We start from the raw sequence: 21,507 nt of genomic DNA, 5'->3' as shown, positions 1-21,507 counted from the left end.
TTAGGGTTTTATTATTCTTTTAAGTCTTATGAGGTATTATGGTAACATTAAAATTTTAAAAAAAATAATTAATTAGAAATAAATATTTAATATGATGCATGTGTTGAATTATGAATAGATGTTGTGGTATAAACTTTTAAATGAAAACTATGTTTGGATAATGAAAAACATGTATTTAGTGCAATCTCTTTTATTGAATATATTTTAAGTTCAATATAAAACATGTATTTAGTGCAATCTGTTTTAATTTATTGAATATATTTTTAATTCAATGAAAAATGTGTATTTAGTGCATAAGATAATTATATTGTGAAATTTTTCAAAAATACAAATAAAGACATCCACTCCAAATATTGAAAAATTGAAGCTCATTTAAAAATATAGACTTTGTTGAGCTAGTTTTGGATTAAATTGAAATTTGAAAATAGTATTTTTAAAATAATAATAATAATAATAAAATTAGTTATTTGATTAAATATTTTGTGAGACAAAATAGATTTTAGAAAAGTTTTTTTTTTTTTTTTTAGTCTCCATTTAGATAGTTGTTTTTAGAACTTTAAATTTTTTTAAAAAAATTTAAATGATAAAAATTATATAAAATTAAGTATTTGATACGGTATTTTATGAGATAAAATAAATATTTTGATTTTTCAAGTAGTATTTGATAATGTTTTTGCTGATGGTAAAGAAAATATTGGTGATTTAATTTGTGATGTTATGGTGCTGAAATTATGATGTAACAATCAACAACAAAATTATATACGTCCACCTACTTTAATTAGTTATTAGAATTTATATTTGTTAGTTGAATGCAACTAATTCTTTATTTCATTTTATTTAAAATTTTAATTCATGTTGAAATAAAGAATTTGGAAAAAAATAAAATAAAATAAAATAAAATAAAATAGATGTTCATGAATCATGATGGACTTAAATTCGTGTGGTGCTAATAGTTTGAAAGTGGGGTTTTTTGAAAATTGAATTTCTGTCCAACGTAAGTACATACATAAAGGCATTAATGGTCTAAATTCGATTTTTGATATTTTTTTTATTGATATTATATATTGAATATAATATATTTTTAATAATAATAATAATAATTTTAATTTTGTAGAGTTAAATAAAATAAAAATAAAACTACACAAACAAGAAAATAATATTTCATTAAAACTATTTTACTATTTATTTTTTTTTATCCTTTAAACTAATGTATAATTCATTTATAGTAAATAATTTTATTCAATAGTAATTTTATTACTGATACTTTGTGATTTTAAATTGAAAAACATTTTTTTAATAAAAAATATAAATTTTCCAATCCAATAATATCCAAGAAAAACATTTTTAAGACTACAGTAATTTTTTATTATTTTTGTTCTATATAGGAAAAACAAAATTGGAAAAATGAAATAAAAAACACCTTTAGTTACAATTTATTTTTAAATATTCTACAAATTAGCATAAATAATTTATCTACAAGAGTATAACATATAATGATAATTGATTCTTATTTTTAGTAATACAGAGCATTCGTAATTTTTATTTATTTATTTTATTTTATTTAAAAAAACCCTTATATCAAACTATTAGAAGAGAATGATATATTGGAAAAGTAATTGATAAAATTGAGATGATAAATTGAATAAGACATATTCCAACAAATAAATATATATGTATATTTAATTAGTGATTTGTTTATTTATTTAATTTTGATTTTGATTTTTTATTTAAATAGTAATGTGTTATGAAATAAAATAATATAATTTTATAAAAAATATATAAATTAAATAATAAAAAGTAAAAAATAATTAAATAATTAAATTCTTAATTTTCAATTTTCTACGTATCTTTATATATAACAAAAAAAATGAGATGAGAGGATGAAAAATCATTTAATTTATAACTCTTGGTTTTTTTATTTATCTGTACCTAACATCCTCTAATATTTCAAATCCATTGTGAAATGATTGATTATATTAATTATTTTTTGTTGGAATAAAACTTATCCAAGTACTCCATTCATCTCACATAAAAGTGTATTATTTTTATTTTAGTCTGTTTTATATAATTTGTCTATTTCTTTTGGAAAATAAGATTGTATACTTTAATCATATTTTAAATTTTATACTCTATAATTTTTATTTTAATTAAATTATTAAATTATATTAATCTTAATATGTACTTACTCCGTTCCAAACACCCCGCAACATTTCCTTTTTTGTTTGTCCAAACTCACTGCAACATTTTCAAATTTAGAAATAATTAATAATATTTTTATACATATATTAATATACACTTCACTTTATCTCATCACATCACTCAAATAAAAAAAAACAAATAATCATTTCTCTTTTCAATCACATCACTTAATATCCAAATTATCTCAAATTATCATACTTAATACTCCCTATTCTCGTGCCAAACACAAATGTTGCACGGTGTTTGGGATATAATAATCCCTCCGTCTCAATATAATAGTCTTATTTACCATTTTTGTCCGTCCCAAAACAATAGTCTTGTTTCCATAAATAATCATATCGCTATAAAACTACCCATACTTTTTCATTTTTATTATACAATTACCACTATTTTTTACACTAATACACTCACAAGGACAAAAAAATCTTTTATTTATACTTTTTACCAATACCAATATAATATCAATATTTCTTAAATCATATGTCCAACTCAATTAAGACTATATTTATGGGACATAGAGAGTATTAATACTTACTAATACTTGTATTTATTAATTATTTACTAATTATAATTTTTTTTAAATTTCTGTATTACACTTTATCTAGAACGGGGGAGTAATTTTTATCCTCTATTTTTTTATACAATTACATAGAAATCATATACATCATTTTAACAAAATAAAGATAAATTTTACAATAAACAGAATATATATATATATATATATTTAAGATTGATACTGATGTATTATTAACATACAAAACATTAAGTTCAAAGGAATAATCATTGGAAGATAAGATTTAAACAATTAAATAGGAATATATACGAAAAAAATTTATTCAAAACTAATCAACTGTCTTCATTAATACATCATTGACCTATTTATCCCAAAATACACGAAAAAAGTTTTCATTAATAGAAGATTGACTTAATTGCTAATATTATAATTTTGTTACCCACGTTGAATTGATTAATTATACTATTCATTTAAAGTAGCGTTATTAATGTTATTTTGATAATATTATTGTATGAAACATATATTTATTAAATAATAAATATTATATGTTTATGCTATTGAGCATAATTCGCAATATATATAAGACATTATGAATTCTATTATAATCCCTCCCTTTACAAACTAATATTCTACTTTTCTATTTGGGACCTTCAATAATTATTGTCTTATTTTTTTAAAAAAAAATACATATTTTACATTTTTATTCTTAATTAATTTATTAATTTTTCATCTCTATCGTATAATTAAGAGCAAATTTATCAATTCATAACAAAATGATAATCACCTGAAAAACCGTGCACACATATTTTAGGACAATAGAAATTGGATAGAAAAATTATTTGCTTGTAATTTTTTTCTGTCCATTAATAACTTTTTCATTTACTTTTAGAATGAGAATTTAAATTTTATTAAATGTAGTACATATGATATATATATATAAAGATAATTTTGTTTTTATTTTTTGGTATAAAAATAATATTTTGATGATAAAATATTAGAATTGTTATATATTTATTTAAGATATAATTTTATTGATTTTTTTTTTAAATAAACAGATTAAAATAGAAAAATAAAAAAAAAATTAGGTGGACAAGACCGAGTAAATTTGTTACTGTCAATGCTTTTTATGTATTATTTTCAATTGAAATATATAATTGTATCTAACAAATTATTACATTAATTTTTAATAAAAATATATAAATCATTCATTTTATTTTTACAGTAATTGTAATTTATATCTAATATTAAAAAATATATTTATAATTTAATATATTACACAAATATATTACTTTCATTACATAATATTAATAGAAATATATATTTTTTAAATTTATATTATATATAAATATAATAGTAATGTTAAAAGTTTACATATAAAAAAAAACTAGGATAATTTTTTTAAGACTTAAAGAGAATATTTTTAAGAAGAAAATAAATACTTATTTATTTGTTTGTTTATTCAATAGCCGTATTCTTCCATAAAAATAAATAAATATATATAGATAAATATCACATCATATTATTTAAATTATTTTTTATTTTATATTGACTAATGATTTAATGTACTCCTTTCGTTCAATAACAAATTTATTCATTTTTTCATTATAGTCTATCTCATAACAAAGTATTTATTTTTATTTTTATTTTTTTAGTAATGATACTATTTATTTAACATTTCAAATGCCCTTACAACTTACAATATATTACACAAATATTATTATATTTGTATCATACCATACTAATAAAGATAATTTAATCATTTATATTTTATTCCTATTATATTTTAATATAATACTAATATTTTTAAAACTAAATGCACAAAGCAAATAGATACCTAGTTATGAGACGGATGAAATATTACACATGAAATATGAAATATTACATATATAATTTAGAAAGATATATATAAATATGTTCAAAAGTTTATACTCCCTCTCTCCCGTTGGAAGGGAGACATTTGCTTTTTTGCTCATAAATTTTTTAATATTACATCATAAAAGTAATGACATTTGTGTAATATATTGTAAGTTGAAAGGGTATTTATTATGTTAAATAGGCAGTACAATTACTAAATTAGAAAATAGTAACCTTGTTTTAGGATGGACGAAAATAAAAAATGATAACCTTTCAATGGGACGGAGGGAGTATAATATTCCCGTTGTTCGCCTCTAAGATTTCATATAACTTTTGCGTCATTGTACTTAATAATTAAAATATAATTTTTTATATAAATATTATTATAATAATATGAGATATTAATAGAAGTATTTTTACCATTTTTAATTTGTAATATATTTTTATATAATATATGAATCCAAAATTTTAAAATGATAAAAATATATATTTAATAAGATTGGGGGTTGAATGGGAGAAGAAGAAAAGGTTTGACTTATGTAGGGGCTGAAGGAGCATTTATTCTCACCACCATAAAGGCGCCACGTGTCCACCCCACCCCACCCCAATCGGCTTTCTTATTATTACCCGGCGTTTCATCGGTTACTTCCATAATTTCCATTCCATGCATTATGCATACCCCTCTCTCAATTACCACCCACCCCACCTAATTAATTATAATTTTTACTGTTACAGTCGGGTAGAAATGCATTTAACTCCATTGCTTTGTCAGACAACCAAATTGGTCAAATTAATTATTTAAAATGGAGATGAATTAGATAACAACACAATTATAATCATCACCATATTAATTAATATTCCGAAGACGATGAAGATGAAGAGATAAGAAAGCACAACCGACAGATAAATATATATATCTAGAGAGAGAAAAAAAGGGAAGTGTAATTCCTAGTCTACTGATTTATTTATTTATTTTATTATATATATATATATATATATGTGTGTGTAGTGGTATAATTTATTCACTCCTCTTCTGGTTTGATTTCTTCATTTCGTCAACGACTCCATTTATTAATTCATTCCGGTCAGTCTTCTTTCTCTTCTTCCTCCTCTCTGGACTCAGCCTTTCCAACTCATTTGTCAATTTTGCTGTGATTTAAGGTTTCTTGATTTTTACCAGTTTTGGTGTTCTTTCTCGACGAGTTGAATTTTCCAATTTATGCTTCTTTTTTTATTTTCGATTTACAGCGACACTTGCAGGTAAGCTTATTTATCGCTGGTGGAGAAGAAATCAGATCAGAATAGAAGAAGAAGAAGAAGAAGAAGAAGAAGATAAGTAGAGAAGATCGAAAACCAGATCATAAAATTAACCATGTATGGAGATTGTCAAGTTCTCTCAACCATGGGCCCCAATTCCATCAATCCCTCCGACGCCACTTCCCTCTACCCGCCGCCGGCGCCGGCGCCGCCGTCGATCCACACCCCCAACTTCAACTTCATGGCCAACATTAACCCTTTCAGCATGTTCGCCACACCGATCATACCAGTAAGCCCTAATTAAACATCACAAACTTCGAATTCCAATTTCTAATTCATTTCCTTTTCTCAAAAAACCAGAAAGAAGAATCTGTAATCGCCAAGAACAAAGAAGAACTCGAAAGCGGCTCCGGCAGCGAGCACATGGAAGGAATCTCCGGCAACGAGCAGGAATCCGATCAGCTACAGCCTCAGGCCAAGAAAAAACGATACCACCGCCACACCTCTCGTCAGATCCAAGAAATGGAATCGTCAGTACATTCAATTTCAAACTTCTTTACATTAAACATCAAATCCCCAAATTTCCAATCTCACGTTGTTGCCATCGAATCCAATCCAGGTTGTTCAAAGAGTGCCCACATCCAGACGACAAGCAGCGGCTCAAACTCAGCCAAGATCTCGGCCTCAAGCCACGACAGGTCAAATTCTGGTTCCAGAATCGACGAACTCAAATGAAGGTAATTTTTTATATTTTTTATATTTTTTAAAGGGCGTTCAAATCAATTCAATGGCCATTAAAACCCTAGAAATTGAATTCATTTCCAGCTGTGAAAATAGTGTACAAGCAAAAGGGCCAGCTCGATTTCCGAGGGTGTGCAGAATTTTAATTAATTGCATTTGCTACAAAAGGTCCGAAACCAAAACCTCTAACGAAAACCTACCATCTCGAATATATACATACATAAATATGTATGTATACATCTTCATCTATCTATCAATCCTCCCCACAGTAATACACATTAACATAGGGTTGCTTTCAATGTCTGCAATCGCCATTAATACACGCAGTGTGGTCTGTAGGAGGCGATGAGGGGTGGGATGAGGTGGGGGTTGGGTGGGTGGCTTAGTCAACCCTACCCATCATCATCTCCATCCATCCATTAATGCTTTTTACACATTAGGGTTAGCTAGGGACTCTTCATTCCTAAAATTTTTATAAATGAATCCAAATCCAATTACCAATTGAATTTCCAAACCCTAAATAAGCACAATTTAATTACAAAATTGTTGTATTACAATTTTGATTATGATCGTCAGGCGCAACAAGACAGGCAGGATAATGTGGTGCTTCGGGCTGAAAATGAGAGCTTGAAGAACGAGAACTATCGTCTGCAGGCCACATTGAGGAATGTCGTCTGCCCTAATTGTGGAGGGCCTGCCATGCTTGGGGAGATGGGGATCGATGAGCAGCAGATTCGAATCGAAAATGCTCGCCTGAAGGAGGAGGTATTTTTTGTTTCTTTGATTAGTTTTCGAATTTCTTTCTACTTGTTTTAATCAATAATGACTGTCCTTTGTCCTTTGAGTATAATGAACTTGTGCGTGTTTAATTTGATATGCCACAAGGAACTAGTAACAAATTCGTAGTGGTTGGATTCACATTTATTGCAATTTTAAATGACACCAACTATATATTTTTCATTCAAATTTTGTTTTACAGATGAAATTTTATTAAATGACTTGATGAATCTCTTCATGGAATTTTATGGGGAACCCAAAAATTAACAATTTGTGTGTTTCAATTCAAAGATAGTTTCTTTCCATCATGTGATCTTTTTGTTGTTGTTGTTGTGGGTGTGTTTTGAGATGAAATAATATATATTTTCACAAAAAGTTTGTGACAAATGCATAGTAAAATAATCAAAAAGTTCTCCGGCCGGAGGTAGATCAATTTGATCGAATTGAGTTATTATATCTCATGTTCTTCATTCTAACAAGGAAAGAATTTGTGTTATTACAATCTAAGATCAATTGGATCAAACTGATTAGTCTAACTGATGTTCGATCCTTAAAATTCTAACAACCAAAGAACTTGTGTTAATCTTACAATTAAAATGTTTGTTCTTCTAACCATGTCTTGCAACGCAGTATGATCGGATGTGCTGCCTAATCTCGCAGTACACGGGCCGGCCGATGCAGCCGATGGCGCCACCGTCGCTGCTGGCTCCTTCATCCCTCGATTTGGACATGAGTGTTTATCCGAGAAAGTTCGATCAAGACAACATAATCACTAGCTGCCCTCCGGATCAAGCCATGAACATTCCTCTACCCTTCATCCCCGAAAACTCGAATTTCCATGGAAACATCATGATCATGGAGGAGGAGAAATCTCTGGCCCTCGACGTCGCCTTGTCCTCCATGGACGAGCTTTTGAAGATGTGTCGCAACGGGGAACCTCTTTGGCTGTGCGGAGGGAAGCGGTTAGTGCTGAATGTCGAAGAGTACGCAAGAATGTTTTCTTGGTCATCTTTGGATGGGATGAAGCAGCCGCCGCCCCGCAAGTTTAGGACCGAAGCGAGTAAAGACACTGCCGTTGTTATAATGAATAGCATCACCCTCGTCGATGCATTTCTTGACGCGGTAAGATTGTGGTTTTTGTGGGTTTTATAGATGTTTTGGTATCTTCTTTAAGCTTTAGAAAGTGTTGATCTAACCTTGCATTTTGTGTTTTTTTAGAACAAATGGATGGAGCTCTTCCCTTCGATAGTTTCCCGGGCGAAAGTTCTTCAAGTGGTACACTCTGAGATTTCTGGTCATGCTAACGGTTCTCTTTATCTGGTAAATTTGAATCTAAAAGATATATATACATTGGAGTCGCACTCTTAAGATATGGTTGCAATTGATTGATATCTTGCGTCGATTTTCTTGCCTTAGATGTACGCCGAGCTCCAAGTTTTGTCGCCGTTGATCCCAACAAGAGAGGCACATTTTCTTCGGTATTGCCAACACAATGCCGAGGAGGGAACTTGGGCGATTGTCGACTTCCCCCTCGATGGTTTTCAGAATGGCTATCCACCTTCTTTGCCTTACTACAAACGTCGCCCTTCCGGATGCGTTATACAAGACATGCCTAATGGATACTCGAGGGTATGATAATCAAGATTCTTGGTGAAAATTGTATTACATTGCGTTTACCTTGTATGTTTTTTTTTTTTTTTTTTTTTTTTTTTTTTTTTTTTGTAACATTTAGGTTACATGGGTTGAGCATGCCGAGGTAGAGGATGGTTCGATTCATCAAGTTTTTGATAGCTTGGTGACAAGCGGAGTTGCCTTTGGCGCGCAACGATGGCTAGCCGTTATGCAGCGACAATGTGAGAGGCTCGCTAGCCTTATGGCTCGAAATATATCGGATCTTGGAGGTAGATCAAACATTGTTCGATCTTACATTGTCTCTTTTTAGCAATCATATGCTCAATTATCACTCTTGTTCTTGCAGTGATCCCGTCTCCGGAAGCGCGGAAAAGTATGATGAATCTTGCTCAAAGGATGATCCGGACATTTTGTCTCAACATAAGCACTTCTTGTGGACAATCTTGGACAGCCCTCTCAGATTCTGCCGATGACACCGTTAGAATCACGACTAGGAAAGTTACTGATCCGGGACAGCCCAACGGCCTTATCCTCAGCGCCGTGTCAACAACTTGGCTTCCGTTCCAACACAACCTCGTCTTCGACTTCTTGAGAGATGAGCGCCGTCGAGCTCAGGTTAGCCTATCCTTACATGTTTCCTTTACCATTTCCCGAGTTTGTATTAGTTTTGGCGGGAACCCTTCCCGCCAAAACTAATACAAACTCGGGACTATTCATGTATGTCTAAGTGCTGACAATTTACGTCGCGCTTCTAAAGCTCGATGTCCTTTCCAACGGGAACTCGCTACACGAAGTGGCGCACATCGCCAACGGCTCCCATCCTGGGAATTGCATCTCCCTTCTCCGCATCAACGTAAGTTTGCGCGCATTTTTTTCGTCCGTCAAAATTATTACAATACCTCGCTCTAATTATTGCACCGACGTAGGTTGCTAGCAACTCGTCGCAAAGCGTCGAGCTAGTCCTTCAAGAGAGCTGCTCCGATGACTCCGGCAGCCTCGTCGTCTACACGACAATCGACGTCGATGCAATCCAAATGGCGATGAACTGCGAGGATCCCTCCTGCATTCCTCTCCTCCCGTTAGGATTCGTCATTGTCCCCGCCACCCACAACGAGGCCGTCAAGCACCACCACCAGCAGGCGGAAAACTCCAGCCAGGCGGCGGCTGCACCGCCAGGCTGTCTGCTGACCATAGGTCTGCAAGTCCTGGCCAGCACAATCCCTACTGCAAAGCTCAATCTCTCCAGCGTGACTGCCATTAACCACCATCTCTGCAACACTGTCCAGCAGATCAACGCAGCTCTCGGCGGAACCGACAATGTCGAACCGCCGGCGCCAGCGACTGGTCTCTCCACCTCCACCTCCACATCCTAATGCGGTAATTAAGGAAGATGAATTAATGGCAGCGGTTCTGTGTAATAATCAATGACATATATATATATATATATATATTAGTATATATATAGCTAGGTTGCGTCGATGGAAGTCTGCGAGTTACTGTTATGTATGATGTCCTGGGAATCGGGGAGTCAAGAGCGCACCAGATATGATCCTTGCGGGGTGTCGAGACAATTTGGATATTGTCGTCTTCCTCGTTGTCGTCGACATCCTGCAATGGGTGGTGGTTCGGGAATTGACTTCCTTAAAACTCATGACTCTCTACATATATATATATATGTGTGTGTGTGTGTTTTGTTAGGTCTTGTCTGTTGCTTGATTCCTTTTGCTCAGTGCAAACTTATTTAACTATGAACTTTTAGGTCTCAATCTTCGTCTTCTTCTTTCACATTGGTGATATTCTGACTGCTATTATAATTTAACAATATATATATATACAATTTCGATATAATAATAATAAGCACGAACGTGTGTACAATGACTAAAAAACAAAGAGTCGTTGGCCACCTTATGATGTTGATATCCGGCCGTCAAAATTTTAATCCAACGGTTTACATTGACATCCGTCTTTCACGCGATTCCCGCCATATTTTGCTGCTTTTTATTTAATAGCTGGCATAAAAAGAAAATCCATTATCGCAAATTATAGAATTTAATTTATAAATAAATAAGGTTGCACAACATGACAACATAACCCAGATCGTAATCCAAACATAGGAGATTCTATAAAAATAAAAATTAAATTAAATAGGACATTCTATAAATAAAAATAAATGTCCACTAATTAACAATTAATTTACCATCAGCGAGGGTTAAATGGTAATTACCTAACCTATTAAGCATTGCCTGACTCAGTCCGACTACAAAGGTCGACTTGTTCTTCGATTCCATTCCATTTCCGATTCGTCTCCGGAGGATTCGCTCTCTTCAATCGTTTACCGGCGACTCGGATTCTCCCTCGGATCAGCGACGAAATTAGCGATTTGAGTGTATTCGACGGTGTATGGAGGTTGTTGTGGTCTTGTGGATTGGGAAATTTCTTGGATCGGCTGCTGCGTAGGGGTGAATTGAATCGGAAGTTGCAGAGTAGTTTCAGGGAATCGGGGGACCACTTCACGCGGTAAACGAGAGGAGTGGAGGATATAGAGAATTTTTTGGAGTTTTTTTGGTGGTTGTGGTTTTCAGGAATTTTGAAGCAGAGATGAGCGGCGGGGAAGAGCCGGCGGCGGTGAAATTGGACGACGAGCAGTTGGGGGAGCTGAGGGAGATTTTCCGATCCTTCGATAGGAACAACGACGGTAGCCTGACGGAGCTCGAGCTCGGCTCGCTGTTGCGTTCGCTGGGGCTCAAGCCGAGCCGAGATCAGCTCGACGCGCTGATCCAGAAAGCTGACACCAATAACAACGGCTTGGTAGAGTTCTCGGAGTTTGTGGCGCTGGTGGCGCCGGAGCTCCTGCCGGCGAAGTCGCCGTACACGGAGGAACAGCTGCGGCATCTGTTCCGGATGTTTGATCGGGACGGGAACGGTTTTATCACGGCGGCTGAGCTGGCTCACTCCATGGCCAAGCTCGGCCACGCCTTGACGGCCGAGGAATTGACCGGAATGATTAAGGAAGCCGACATGGACGGCGATGGACGGATCAATTTCCAGGAATTCTCCAGGGCAATCACCTCTGCCGCCTTCGATAATTCCTGGTCTTGATTTCTTCAGGTAATGGCATAATCATTAACCAATCGTCATTTCCAGAATTCTCCATGAAAGCAACCTCTAAATTGCAGATTGTAACCACTTTCTAGAGAATCAACTACCTTCTATAGCTGAAATTTGTTTTGTGATCTGTTATATAATTGTTGCAGGTAAGAGTTCCTTCTAAAGAAGAATAAACACAAACATTTGTTTCCAAGACTGCATCCTCGAAAGAGCACACGAAAACAGTCCACAGTCTTGATTCATTTCTTCTGCAACAGGTTCCATTTCTGGAATAAGTCTCACCATGTCGATTCATCCACGACGCCAATGTTCTGGCTCTAGTTTCTTTTCCAAGCTCCGTAGTGTTACTATATGATATGATAGTAGAATTGCAGTCTGTTCTTGAAGTTCCCTCTAGGCCAAGAACATGAAAAAATACAAAACACATTAACCGATTCCTGTTGGCCTTTTCTGCTCGGCCCTTCCTATGGATGAATTTAGATTGAACAAGAACTTGTGGAGTATATATACAAACATAGATCTGGCTTGCTGTTTCTATCTTGATGAGCTTTACATATTTGCAAGTGTTGGCTGCTGATTAAGCTTGTTTGACTGTTTCACCTTTATTCGAATTTGCTTCTATGATTGTAGAACTTGCTGATGAATCTAATTTGCTAAAGGGTTTATTATGAAAACTCAACTGCACTTTTTGTACAATGTGAGATCTTTCTCCACAGCTCAGAGGAAGCCCTTCAACACTAGAAGCTATACAGTCAAAAATCAATGTACAGAAGAAAGGAAAAAAGCCTAGGAAAGATCTCTAAAACTTCACCTGCAGGTAGAAACGATCGAAGGTGAAGATCGTCCAAAGCGTAAGCCAGATGTTTCGATTAATTACTCGTCTGGCTCTGTCCTTTTTGTGGCTCAGCAGTCCAGTAAGTCTTCTTGGCAACAAGGATCTTCTCGGGGTTCAATGGCCCGTCTTCGTGGTCGTGTATTTTGCTCTCCCATCTCATTCTATCTGCTATGCTTTTCACCTTCTGCAGGACCTCGACCGTGTCTCTGAAAAGGACGGCGCCTTCTGGCCTGAGAATCCGATCCATCTCCAGGAGGATATCGGCGATGTCGCACTTGTCTTGATACATTGTGAAAACGTTGTCTGCGTGGATGAGATCGTATGTTCGAGGGTAGGTCGAGAAGGCCTCACACCAGTCCTGGTAGGCGCCAATGAGGCCCCGTTCGTAGATCACTCCGAGGGTGTTCGGTTTAGCGTGCACGGGGACCACATTCATCACCCAAACGGGGTAATCGAGCATCGCGGCTGCGAATCCTCCTAAGTTCGCGTTCATGTCCATCACGTTCCGATATGCTCCCTGCGGCAGCTGGTAGATGAGGTTCTTGTAGTAGGCGACACGTTTCTTCCACAGCTCGTTGTCGTCTTGGAATTTGGCGGCGTTGACCCCCGGGATCGAACCGCTGCTGATTCTCGGCGGGACAGCGAAGGCGCGATCCGGCCATTTCTTGAGCGCTCCCCCAGCGACCTCGCTCGCTTTGCTCGCCTGTGGCAGTGGAGTTATGCAGACTTCCATGTCTTTGTACCAAGCTTCGTCAGCATTGTCAGATGTTGCGCAGATAGGGATCGTCCCTTTCGTCTTGCGACACTCGACATGGTTGATCGGCTTCTGCCAGATTGCCAAGTCACCCTTCTCGACTACTTTCTTCCAGCAGAGCTTCTTCGCTACTTCTTCGATGGAGTCCTGCTCTTTCTTCAAATCCTCCGGCGTCCTCTCCCAGCCTTTCCAGTATTTCTTCCATCGGATCGGAGGACCCGAGAGTATCCAGTACCCGCCCGGCCTCAGAATCCGGTCGACTTCGATCAGGTACAAGCCATCTGCATGAGGATGCCCGGTAACAAGCTTACGCCGTTCTTTTATAGTAAACATTGAATTATCTTATGTCTCGACTCTTACCGTAATCGAACCAGGGGATGAGGCAACGAGAGCAATGAGCCATGTCGAACGACCGAGCAGGATACGGTAGCCGGCGCGAACCAAGGATGCCTATCATCGCTGGGACGCCTCGCTCGAGCGCAAACCACACCTGCGCTTCGTGCGTATCCCTCGGCGCGAACGACATCGCGATTATATCCCGTTTCAGCAGGTACGCCCCCCAGCTCGCCACCTGAAAACAGAGGATCCATCAAAATCGCAAAAACAAAATGCGTATATATATATATGCTAATCTATTGATATCCTTACGCCGCAGCCAGTGTCGACAGCAGTGCGGATGGTTCCGTCGGTAAGCGGGATGAGCGCGTTGATATCGTCGATATACGCGTCGGCGCCTCGAGGAAACATGGTGCCTCCGCCGGGGAATCGGAAGCGTTCGCCCTCGACCTGGATCCAATTCTGCACGGCCTTTTCGATGCTGAGCTCCTTGTGGGGGATGTTGTTGTACCAGGCGTAGTCGCGGCTCTGCGGCCATTTGAACGGGCTCTTGTAGTTTGGTGGCGCCGGGATGAGGCAGCGGAGGCGGTCGGTGGCAGCGGGGCAGTGGCGCTCACGGTACTTGAGCTGGGTCCGGTTGAATTTCTTGCTGCGCTCCTGGTCTTCGCAGGGCGTGTATTCACTGTACTTGAAGTCGCAGGCGGGGAAGCTCTCGCCGGAGTCGTAGGAGGTGTTGAGCTGCAGGTAGTGGTGGCTCGCGAAGTCGAGCTGCATGGCGGCGGCGGCGGCGGAAGAGTCGTCGTCGGTGTTGCATCCGAGCTTGGAGGAGATTTCTTGCGGGGTGGAGATCGGCGGGGCGCCGCCGTGGCGGCCGCCGAGGATGTAGCAGAGGGCGCAGAGGGCGGCGACGGCGGCGACGTAGGTGATGCGTTTCTTCTTGGCGTCGAGGTGGAGATGGAGTTTTTGTGAGTCCTTAGCCATTGTTGTTGTTGTATTGATTCTTGATTGATTGATTAATTAATGTTTGTTTGTTTGTGTTTTTGTCGCCATGATCGAAATGAAGTGAAAAAATGGAAGTGTAGTTTTAAGGGAGACGAATTGGAGGGGAGGATAGATTTGGCCCATGAATCTGTCCGGTTTATTCTCCGACAACCTACGACGCTCCTTTGCTTGAGGTAAGGTAGGCTGTATGGAAGTTGCTAAAAATAGTAAATGGGGGGAGGGGGGTAGTTGTGATTTGTGATTTTGTCTATCTTTACTCATCATTTGATTCTTTCGCTTGTAGTTTTCGTTTTAGATTATAGTGATAATCTAATATTATTATTTCGTGTTGACTAATAAGGGGATTATGGTGTTCGTATTGTTTTGTTTTATTTTGATCTAATTTTGGGTTTTTTTTATCTGTACTTTTTATAATAGTCGAATAGAAATTTTTATAAAATTAATAATATATATTTTAAATAGAATGTATCTAAGAAATACACAAGAGATCGTTAATGATAATTGTTCAATAACCCTACTTTCAATGTACTGAATTCCTCGCACACGACCAATACATTGAGGTAGAGTAACTGAACAATATAAAAGAGATATAAATATAGTGAATAATTTTTTTATTAGAAAAAAGAAGAAAAATTATTAAATATGAAATGAACATATTTAGATTAGATAAATTAAAATAGTAAGGTGAACATATTTTTATAAAAACGATAAAATTTGATTTGAAAATAAGATCAAACAAAAGTTTTAATTAGAGGGCAATAACAATGAAGATTATTTCAAGTGACAGTACTGATTGAAAAAATTAATACAATATTAACAAAACATAGCAAAGAGTAATCAATATATAATATAAATATAAATTGCATATCATGTGATAAGATCGAGTAATTGTATTGTTTTGTTTACAATAAATTGTATGGAAATTAACTATAATTTCTGATGTATATATATATATATTTATTTTTAGTGGCGTGGAAGCTACTCTCCTTCGATTGATTGTTCGCATTGGATCTCAGGTCGGACAAACTCTTTTCTTCCCTGTTGATAATTCCAACATGCAGTCACTATCCGAAAATATATTTCCTCAATGTATTCATAGTTAATTCACCGGAATCTATAATTAAAAGCAACATTAGTGTATAAATTTTATTATGTCGAGCTCAATCGAGCATCAATTTTGTAAGTATTATTTTATTGTAATAATAATTTAACTAATACTTCGATTAATTGGGCTTTCATTCTCTGGCCCAATGGGAAATACGAAATGAGGCAGAGAACAATCCGAAGATGTAACGAGGGTAACCCATCTCTGTCAATCGATCTGTGGTGTTTGAGGACTGAAGACGAAGAAGAAGACGATGTGGTGGAAGTGCAATGGCAATGCGGTGACGGCGATGGTGGTGAGGCACTTTTCGTCGCAGTCGAGGAAGCGCGCCCCCAATTTGAGGAAGATAAACCCTAGGGTTCCATTCCAGGAAGCTGCACACATTGCCGAAGGTCTGTACGGCGTTATCAAGAGCCACGGCCCTGTCACCGTCGGAACCGCTTGGAATCACGCCAAGGTGCGCGTTCTATACTTAATTCGATGTTTTGGTTTGTCTTTATAATCCGATTTTGCTGAAATTGGGAGCGTTTTCTGAAGGAAGAGATACGATTGACCTGCTCTGTTATTAATCATACTGTTTATAGCTGAAAGTTTAGGGTTTTTTCACTATATTTGGGGATTTGAGATGCTGGAAAGGAATTAGTATATGCTAACAATATTGTATAAATAATTATTAACTAGAAATGTGAGATACAAATGGAAAAAAAATTGAAAATCGTCAACTTGAATTGTTTGCTTAATGTTACAATGGCATCATGTTTATAGGATTAAATAATCTTCTCGGAAGAGATGCTTAACTTTAACATTTTTTATTTTTTTCGTTGTCATTAAACACATGCATACTACTTTGTTGCTGATATTATTAACCCAATGGAAAGATTTTGGAACCAAACTGCAGCGGATTATCCATTTGGTTAGGTGATTTCCTTTGTATCCAACAATTTAGCTTTTACCCAAGTTCAACATAGGTGTAGCTAGTTCTATTTTGAATTAATTTTTTAGGTAAAGTTATTGTACAGACTTGTAATTTTTTTTGGCGGTAATGATTCTGTTAACAAGAAAGAAAAGGAGATAAAACTTTTAGTGCCATCGATTAGTTTTGCAACCCCGCAAGCAGACCCAAGATGTTGATGGTCAGGGATTTGTTAAACATGACATTTGACCCACTAATGTGTTAAAAATTTTGAATGATTCATTTCTAAATATTATGTAAGACACTTTTTACATATGATGATTGGCTCAAATGACATGTTGGAGGGTCACGCATCTTATATAACAAATTCCCAAACATCTTAAGCATTTTGGTCGTTCGCCAAGGATGTGCTTAGGTACCTTGCCGAATATGTCACTAGATTTTTTGATCTCTTGGAGTTTTTTCTTGTTTGTTTACTATTCAATCTCTCAACTTATCTCTAGAAACATCACATCTGATACTCAGTGTCCATTAGAAACATCATATTCAACATCAAAACCAAAAACATACACAAGCTCCCCCACACTCAAACACCAAAAAATAAAAAATAAAAAACTAAACTAAAACTAAAAGTAAATCAAACTAAGAAACCCTTGGCATTTAAAATTTACACCAATAAAATGTTACTCTTCGGTCAACCAAACAAGGTGTGGTTTGAAAATAGTTTGGGATACCGGCTCTGTTTACGTACACACTTTTGGAAGTTTTGGCACTATCATTGAGGGTATTTTTTTTAAAAAAAATATCACATCAAATACTCAATTTCTTTATTATCTCTAAAATTTTTCAAAACTCCAAAAACTTCTATCTCAACATAGCATAAGAAATTGATTTGAAATAGGTGGTTGGTGTGATGATTTGAATTAGAAATAAATTTTGAGCATAACAATTTAAACGGGGGAATAGATATTGATCCGGTGTTATTAATTATTATTGGGAGAAAAAAAATAGTAAATAGTACAAGTCAGATACGAAACCACATCCAAACACACTAGTTTCTGAATTGGTTTGTAATAAGTTGCAAAACAATTGCAGGATGTTGGGGTAAGTGGATTGAGCAGCAAAACTCACATGAAATTGATGCTCAAATGGATGAGGGGAAGAAATATGCTGAAACTGATTTGCAATCAAGTCGGCTCTAACAAGAAATTTCTCCTCGCGACGCTCCCTGAAGAGCCCCGCCCGGACAACCCTGACCAATCTCCCTCTGTGGACCAGAATCCGAGGACCCAAAGACCTTAAAAAAAGTCGAGATAGAAATTCGTGATTCTGAGGGTTGAAGATACGATTGTAGTGATAATTCTTGCGCGCCATGTTTATCTTTTGTTGCATTGAAACCTGCTTTGCTTCTCTAAGCTTGTTTGTTTTCGAGCAGTAGAATTTTTTAAAGTCGGAACCGTTGAGGATGGAAGGTTATGTTAGAGTTCAAGTGGTGAAATTAAGAATTGTTCACATATTCTTAATCGTTTTCTTAGCAAGTCTAATGTTCTATGCAAGAAATGTATGGTAGTGTTCTTACACAATAATGTTCTTAGTTAATGCAAGCCTTTGTGGTCACGAAAAGCTATTTTGTTGGATATTTGAAACTCTGGGTATCTAAACTTGATACCAAGTTTATAAAATTTCTGCTTTATATATGTTAGGTTCTGTTTTGATGAGTTTTGGAATTTAGGAGAAGAAACAAATATTTAATGTAACTCTTTTTTTTGAATAAGATGCACAGTATCATAAGTAATTTAAAAATATATGTAATAATTAAATTTAATCTCAATTAAATGAGTCGTGGAGGAAACAGAAAAAGATGGAGCAATGGAAATGATCATTTTGTTCACTATGCTCCTATTACATTTGTTTGGGTATACAATATTTATTCATATCATATTAAACGTTAATCAATTTTCAAAATATTATCTAATCCCAACTCTAATAAATTCGAACCTATAATTTTAGGCTATGCATTACCGAAGCTATTTGTAAGAATAATTTTAATTAAATAATAATAATAATAAATATTATATAATGGTTAATATAAAGAATACCCAAAAAAAATTCTCCCCACTGGACCTCCTTTCTTCTTAACCACCATTTTTCCTAAACGTGTCTTCGTTCTTCGTCGAGTTATTAAGATTGGTTATTCAAAATAATTCGGTCTTGGGCATACCCACTACTTGTCCGAAACCCTCCAGCGTTGCATCCGTAGAAACTCGATCGATCTTCAGATTTCTTTTGAATTTGAGCTTCAACAATGAAGAGGTACGCTACTTCAGATTTGATTTCCTAATTCCCTTATTCTTTTTTTCCTTGTTCTAAAATGTTTCGATCCGATGAAGTTTCTCCTTCTTCCGATTTATGAGATTCTTGCTAATTCGTTTGCTTTTTGTTGGTGGGGATAGAGATTTTTATTTAATTAAGTTATTATCCTCAAATGATGTTCATCTATTTAATTTCTAGTCTTTTTTGACGATTTGTCACTGTTTTGTATTTCATTCACATATTTTTTGAAATAACAAATTAGGTTTCATAGCAAACACGCGAAACCCTATCTCTAGATGTTGATAAAATTGTGATGGAGATCAATAGACATAAATAAGTCATATACTTACTGCCTCAATTGACAAAACATTGAGTGTTTCTCTGCGATTGGATTGGAAATATTTCGTTTGAATTTTGTATTTAAATTATGTTTCATGTGTTTTGTGATAGATAGAAAAAATGTATTTATTTTGGCAAATATAGAGTTCAAATAGTAAAATTTACCGAAAATCGGTGATTTATCATATGTAAAGTTGTCGTCCATTTGATATCCGGAAAGAAGACCTTAATTTGGTTCTTGATTCGTTGGATTTGAGCCAGAGTTTGTTTGAACCATTCACTAGAGTTACGACAAGGTTCTTACCTCTATGACTTAGCCGAAGTATTTTAGATGTGATGTTTTGTGAGAGTAACGATATATTATTTTTAGTGAACTGAAAATTGAATAGTAAAAAAAATAAAAATAATTGCTTCCTTTGTTTTTACATTGCCATAGTTCAGTTTGATCATTGTTTTCATCAAATTCGTCACAATTATGAAAAGCTAGCCGTAAATACATCAAATGTGGCTGCTAGAGGCTTCTTTAGTTACTTTTGATATAGGCACTTCCGTTTCTAGAAATCTAAAGCTCTGTTTATGTACACATTTTGGAATTGCTAACGATATTTTTTAGAAAAATATTTCATCAAATATATTTTTCTTCACACAAAGGCATCACATCAAGCACGGTTTCTTGATAATGTAATTGTTTGTCCGGGGAGAAAGAAACTCGTTTTAAGATTCGTGCAAACAGCTTCATTACATAATTTTCTCGGCGTACAAAGTTTTCTCCTCCTGTCATATGTTCTATATTTGCTGTTTTCTATTAGCTTCGATTGTTCCAAGTAAATTTCTTTTCCATTTCTGCTGTTTTGGAGGATTCAATTACCTAAATTTATCACGGCAATATTTTGCGCTACAGATAGGCTCACTATTTCTCAAGAATCGCGAAAATCTACAGAAGTTACGGCATTCAGTCCACTCCTTCCACAAAGATGCCATGGGGGCTTCCGGAAAACGAAGACTTTCAGGGATGCAGAAACAAGTCCTTGCTCTGTATAGAGGATTCTTACGGGCAGCACGGTCCAAACCCCCCGAAGAACGTAGTAAGATTGAATCGTTTGTCTCATCTGAGTTTCGCCTGAATTCATCTCAGGTAGACCGCAAGAACTTTCTTTACATTGAGTATTTACTCCGGCGAGGTAAGAAACAATTAGATCAGCTAAAGAGTCCGGATACTGTAGCATTGTCATCGTTAACAGTAGAGGTGGCTCCTCAGACAAAAAAATCTTAGGATGTTTTCATTGTAATTCTTTTTTTTTTTTTTTTTTTTTTTAAATCTGTTGTGATATTTTTAAGGTGAAATAGTTATTGGACATAACCTTACAATAAAGTTGCAATTTGGATTATATATGGGAGGAGAAGAATAAACTCATTGGTTTAGAATGATTGAATAAAAGTTTTATTGTCTTCTAAGTCTTCGTAGATCATTTTTTTTTTTTTCTTTTGTTTTTTAAAGTTAGAAGTGTTCAAGATATATAAAAGTAAAAGATTTCAATATATTGGAAATGATTAAATTTATATTTTCTGTATAGTATTATATTTCTTCTACCACTTAAATATTTTTTATTTTTTTTGTTATTTAATATCTTTTTTTATTTAATAAAAAATTATACTTATCTATTGTATTTTTATAGTATAAAAAATAAAAAATAATAAAAGTACATTCACATTAAACCTCAGTCATTTTTAGGTGATGAAGAAAGTATTCAATGTGCATGTAACATATTATTTTTAAGATATTACATTTAAATTTATTTATGTCGATCAATTTTTATTTTCTTATTTC

The 21,507-nt window shown here is 35.0% G+C and overlaps 5 protein-coding genes across 7 annotated transcripts; 4 read left to right on the top strand and 1 right to left on the bottom strand.

The window, feature by feature from the left end:
* Positions 1–5,521: 5,521 nt before the first annotated feature.
* Positions 5,522–10,759, top strand: LOC127243484 (homeobox-leucine zipper protein ROC3-like). 2 transcript variants are annotated; one of them, XM_051263527.1, is made up of 12 exons: positions 5,522–5,651; positions 5,816–6,113; positions 6,185–6,354; positions 6,444–6,561; positions 7,142–7,330; positions 7,973–8,464; positions 8,561–8,662; positions 8,759–8,971; positions 9,075–9,243; positions 9,321–9,589; positions 9,732–9,827; positions 9,901–10,759. In XM_051263527.1, exons 2-12 carry the CDS (start codon positions 5,940–5,942, stop codon positions 10,345–10,347), a joined length of 2,439 nt encoding a protein of 812 aa, XP_051119484.1. In that variant the 5' UTR covers positions 5,522–5,651; positions 5,816–5,939; the 3' UTR covers positions 10,348–10,759. The 2 variants fall into 2 exon arrangements, with proteins under 2 accessions (XP_051119484.1, XP_051119485.1); XM_051263528.1 differs by having other exon boundaries at positions 5,594–5,728.
* A 458-nt stretch (positions 10,760–11,217) lies between these two features.
* Positions 11,218–12,617, top strand: LOC127243322 (probable calcium-binding protein CML18). 2 transcript variants are annotated; one of them, XM_051263289.1, is made up of 2 exons: positions 11,218–12,082; positions 12,340–12,617. In XM_051263289.1, the coding sequence occupies exon 1, from the start codon at positions 11,573–11,575 to the stop codon at positions 12,071–12,073; it is 501 nt and encodes a 166-aa protein (XP_051119246.1). In that variant the 5' UTR covers positions 11,218–11,572; the 3' UTR covers positions 12,074–12,082; positions 12,340–12,617. The 2 variants fall into 2 exon arrangements, with proteins under 2 accessions (XP_051119246.1, XP_051119245.1); XM_051263288.1 differs by having other exon boundaries at positions 11,220–12,082; positions 12,229–12,617.
* A 42-nt stretch (positions 12,618–12,659) lies between these two features.
* On the bottom strand, positions 12,660–14,988 carry LOC127243568 (probable methyltransferase PMT17). The gene is made up of 4 exons (XM_051263654.1): positions 14,320–14,988; positions 14,032–14,242; positions 12,960–13,952; positions 12,660–12,826 (listed from the first exon to the last, which is right to left on the bottom strand). Exons 1-4 carry the CDS (start codon positions 14,986–14,988, stop codon positions 12,660–12,662), a joined length of 2,040 nt encoding a protein of 679 aa, XP_051119611.1.
* A 1,284-nt stretch (positions 14,989–16,272) lies between these two features.
* On the top strand, positions 16,273–18,745 carry LOC127243323 (uncharacterized). Its single transcript, XM_051263290.1, has 2 exons — positions 16,273–16,571; positions 18,123–18,745. Exons 1-2 carry the CDS (start codon positions 16,368–16,370, stop codon positions 18,327–18,329), a joined length of 411 nt encoding a protein of 136 aa, XP_051119247.1. The 5' UTR covers positions 16,273–16,367; the 3' UTR covers positions 18,330–18,745.
* Positions 18,746–19,133: 388 nt separating this feature from the next.
* On the top strand, positions 19,134–21,086 carry LOC127243459 (uncharacterized). The gene is made up of 2 exons (XM_051263485.1): positions 19,134–19,340; positions 20,581–21,086. The coding sequence occupies exon 2, from the start codon at positions 20,659–20,661 to the stop codon at positions 20,950–20,952; it is 294 nt and encodes a 97-aa protein (XP_051119442.1). The 5' UTR covers positions 19,134–19,340; positions 20,581–20,658; the 3' UTR covers positions 20,953–21,086.
* Positions 21,087–21,507: the final 421 nt, after the last annotated feature.

The sequence above is a fragment of the Andrographis paniculata genome, unplaced genomic scaffold (genome assembly GCF_009805555.1).
Source record: "Andrographis paniculata isolate CXL003 unplaced genomic scaffold, ASM980555v1 Contig95END, whole genome shotgun sequence".
In the NCBI taxonomy this organism is placed as follows: domain Eukaryota; kingdom Viridiplantae; phylum Streptophyta; class Magnoliopsida; order Lamiales; family Acanthaceae; genus Andrographis; species Andrographis paniculata.
Note: the sequence above shows the minus strand (reverse complement) of the source record. Positions and strands in the feature narration are given on the sequence as shown.

What these genes read in the sequence shown, in the direction of transcription:
- LOC127243484 (XM_051263527.1), top strand. Translation starts at nt 5,940, where the DNA reads ATGTATGGAGATTGTCAAGTTCTCTCAACCATGGGCCCCAATTCCATC. An exon ending in TGCCTAATGGATACTCGAGG is followed by an intron (nt 8,972 to 9,074) that starts GTATGATAATCA and finishes TGTAACATTTAG; the next exon opens with GTTACATGGGTTGAGCATGC. An exon ending in AAATATATCGGATCTTGGAG is followed by an intron (nt 9,244 to 9,320) that starts GTAGATCAAACA and finishes TTGTTCTTGCAG; the next exon opens with TGATCCCGTCTCCGGAAGCG.
- LOC127243322 (XM_051263289.1), top strand. Translation starts at nt 11,573, where the DNA reads ATGAGCGGCGGGGAAGAGCCGGCGGCGGTGAAATTGGACGACGAGCAG.
- LOC127243568 (XM_051263654.1), bottom strand. Translation starts at nt 14,988, where the DNA reads ATGGCTAAGGACTCACAAAAACTCCATCTCCACCTCGACGCCAAGAAG. An exon ending in CATCCCCTGGTTCGATTACG is followed by an intron (nt 13,953 to 14,031) that starts GTAAGAGTCGAG and finishes ATCCTCATGCAG; the next exon opens with ATGGCTTGTACCTGATCGAA. An exon ending in AAAAGGACAGAGCCAGACGA is followed by an intron (nt 12,827 to 12,959) that starts GTAATTAATCGA and finishes TTGACTGTATAG; the next exon opens with CTTCTAGTGTTGAAGGGCTT.
- LOC127243323 (XM_051263290.1), top strand. Translation starts at nt 16,368, where the DNA reads ATGTGGTGGAAGTGCAATGGCAATGCGGTGACGGCGATGGTGGTGAGG. An exon ending in CCGCTTGGAATCACGCCAAG is followed by an intron (nt 16,572 to 18,122) that starts GTGCGCGTTCTA and finishes AAACAATTGCAG; the next exon opens with GATGTTGGGGTAAGTGGATT.
- LOC127243459 (XM_051263485.1), top strand. Translation starts at nt 20,659, where the DNA reads ATGGGGGCTTCCGGAAAACGAAGACTTTCAGGGATGCAGAAACAAGTC.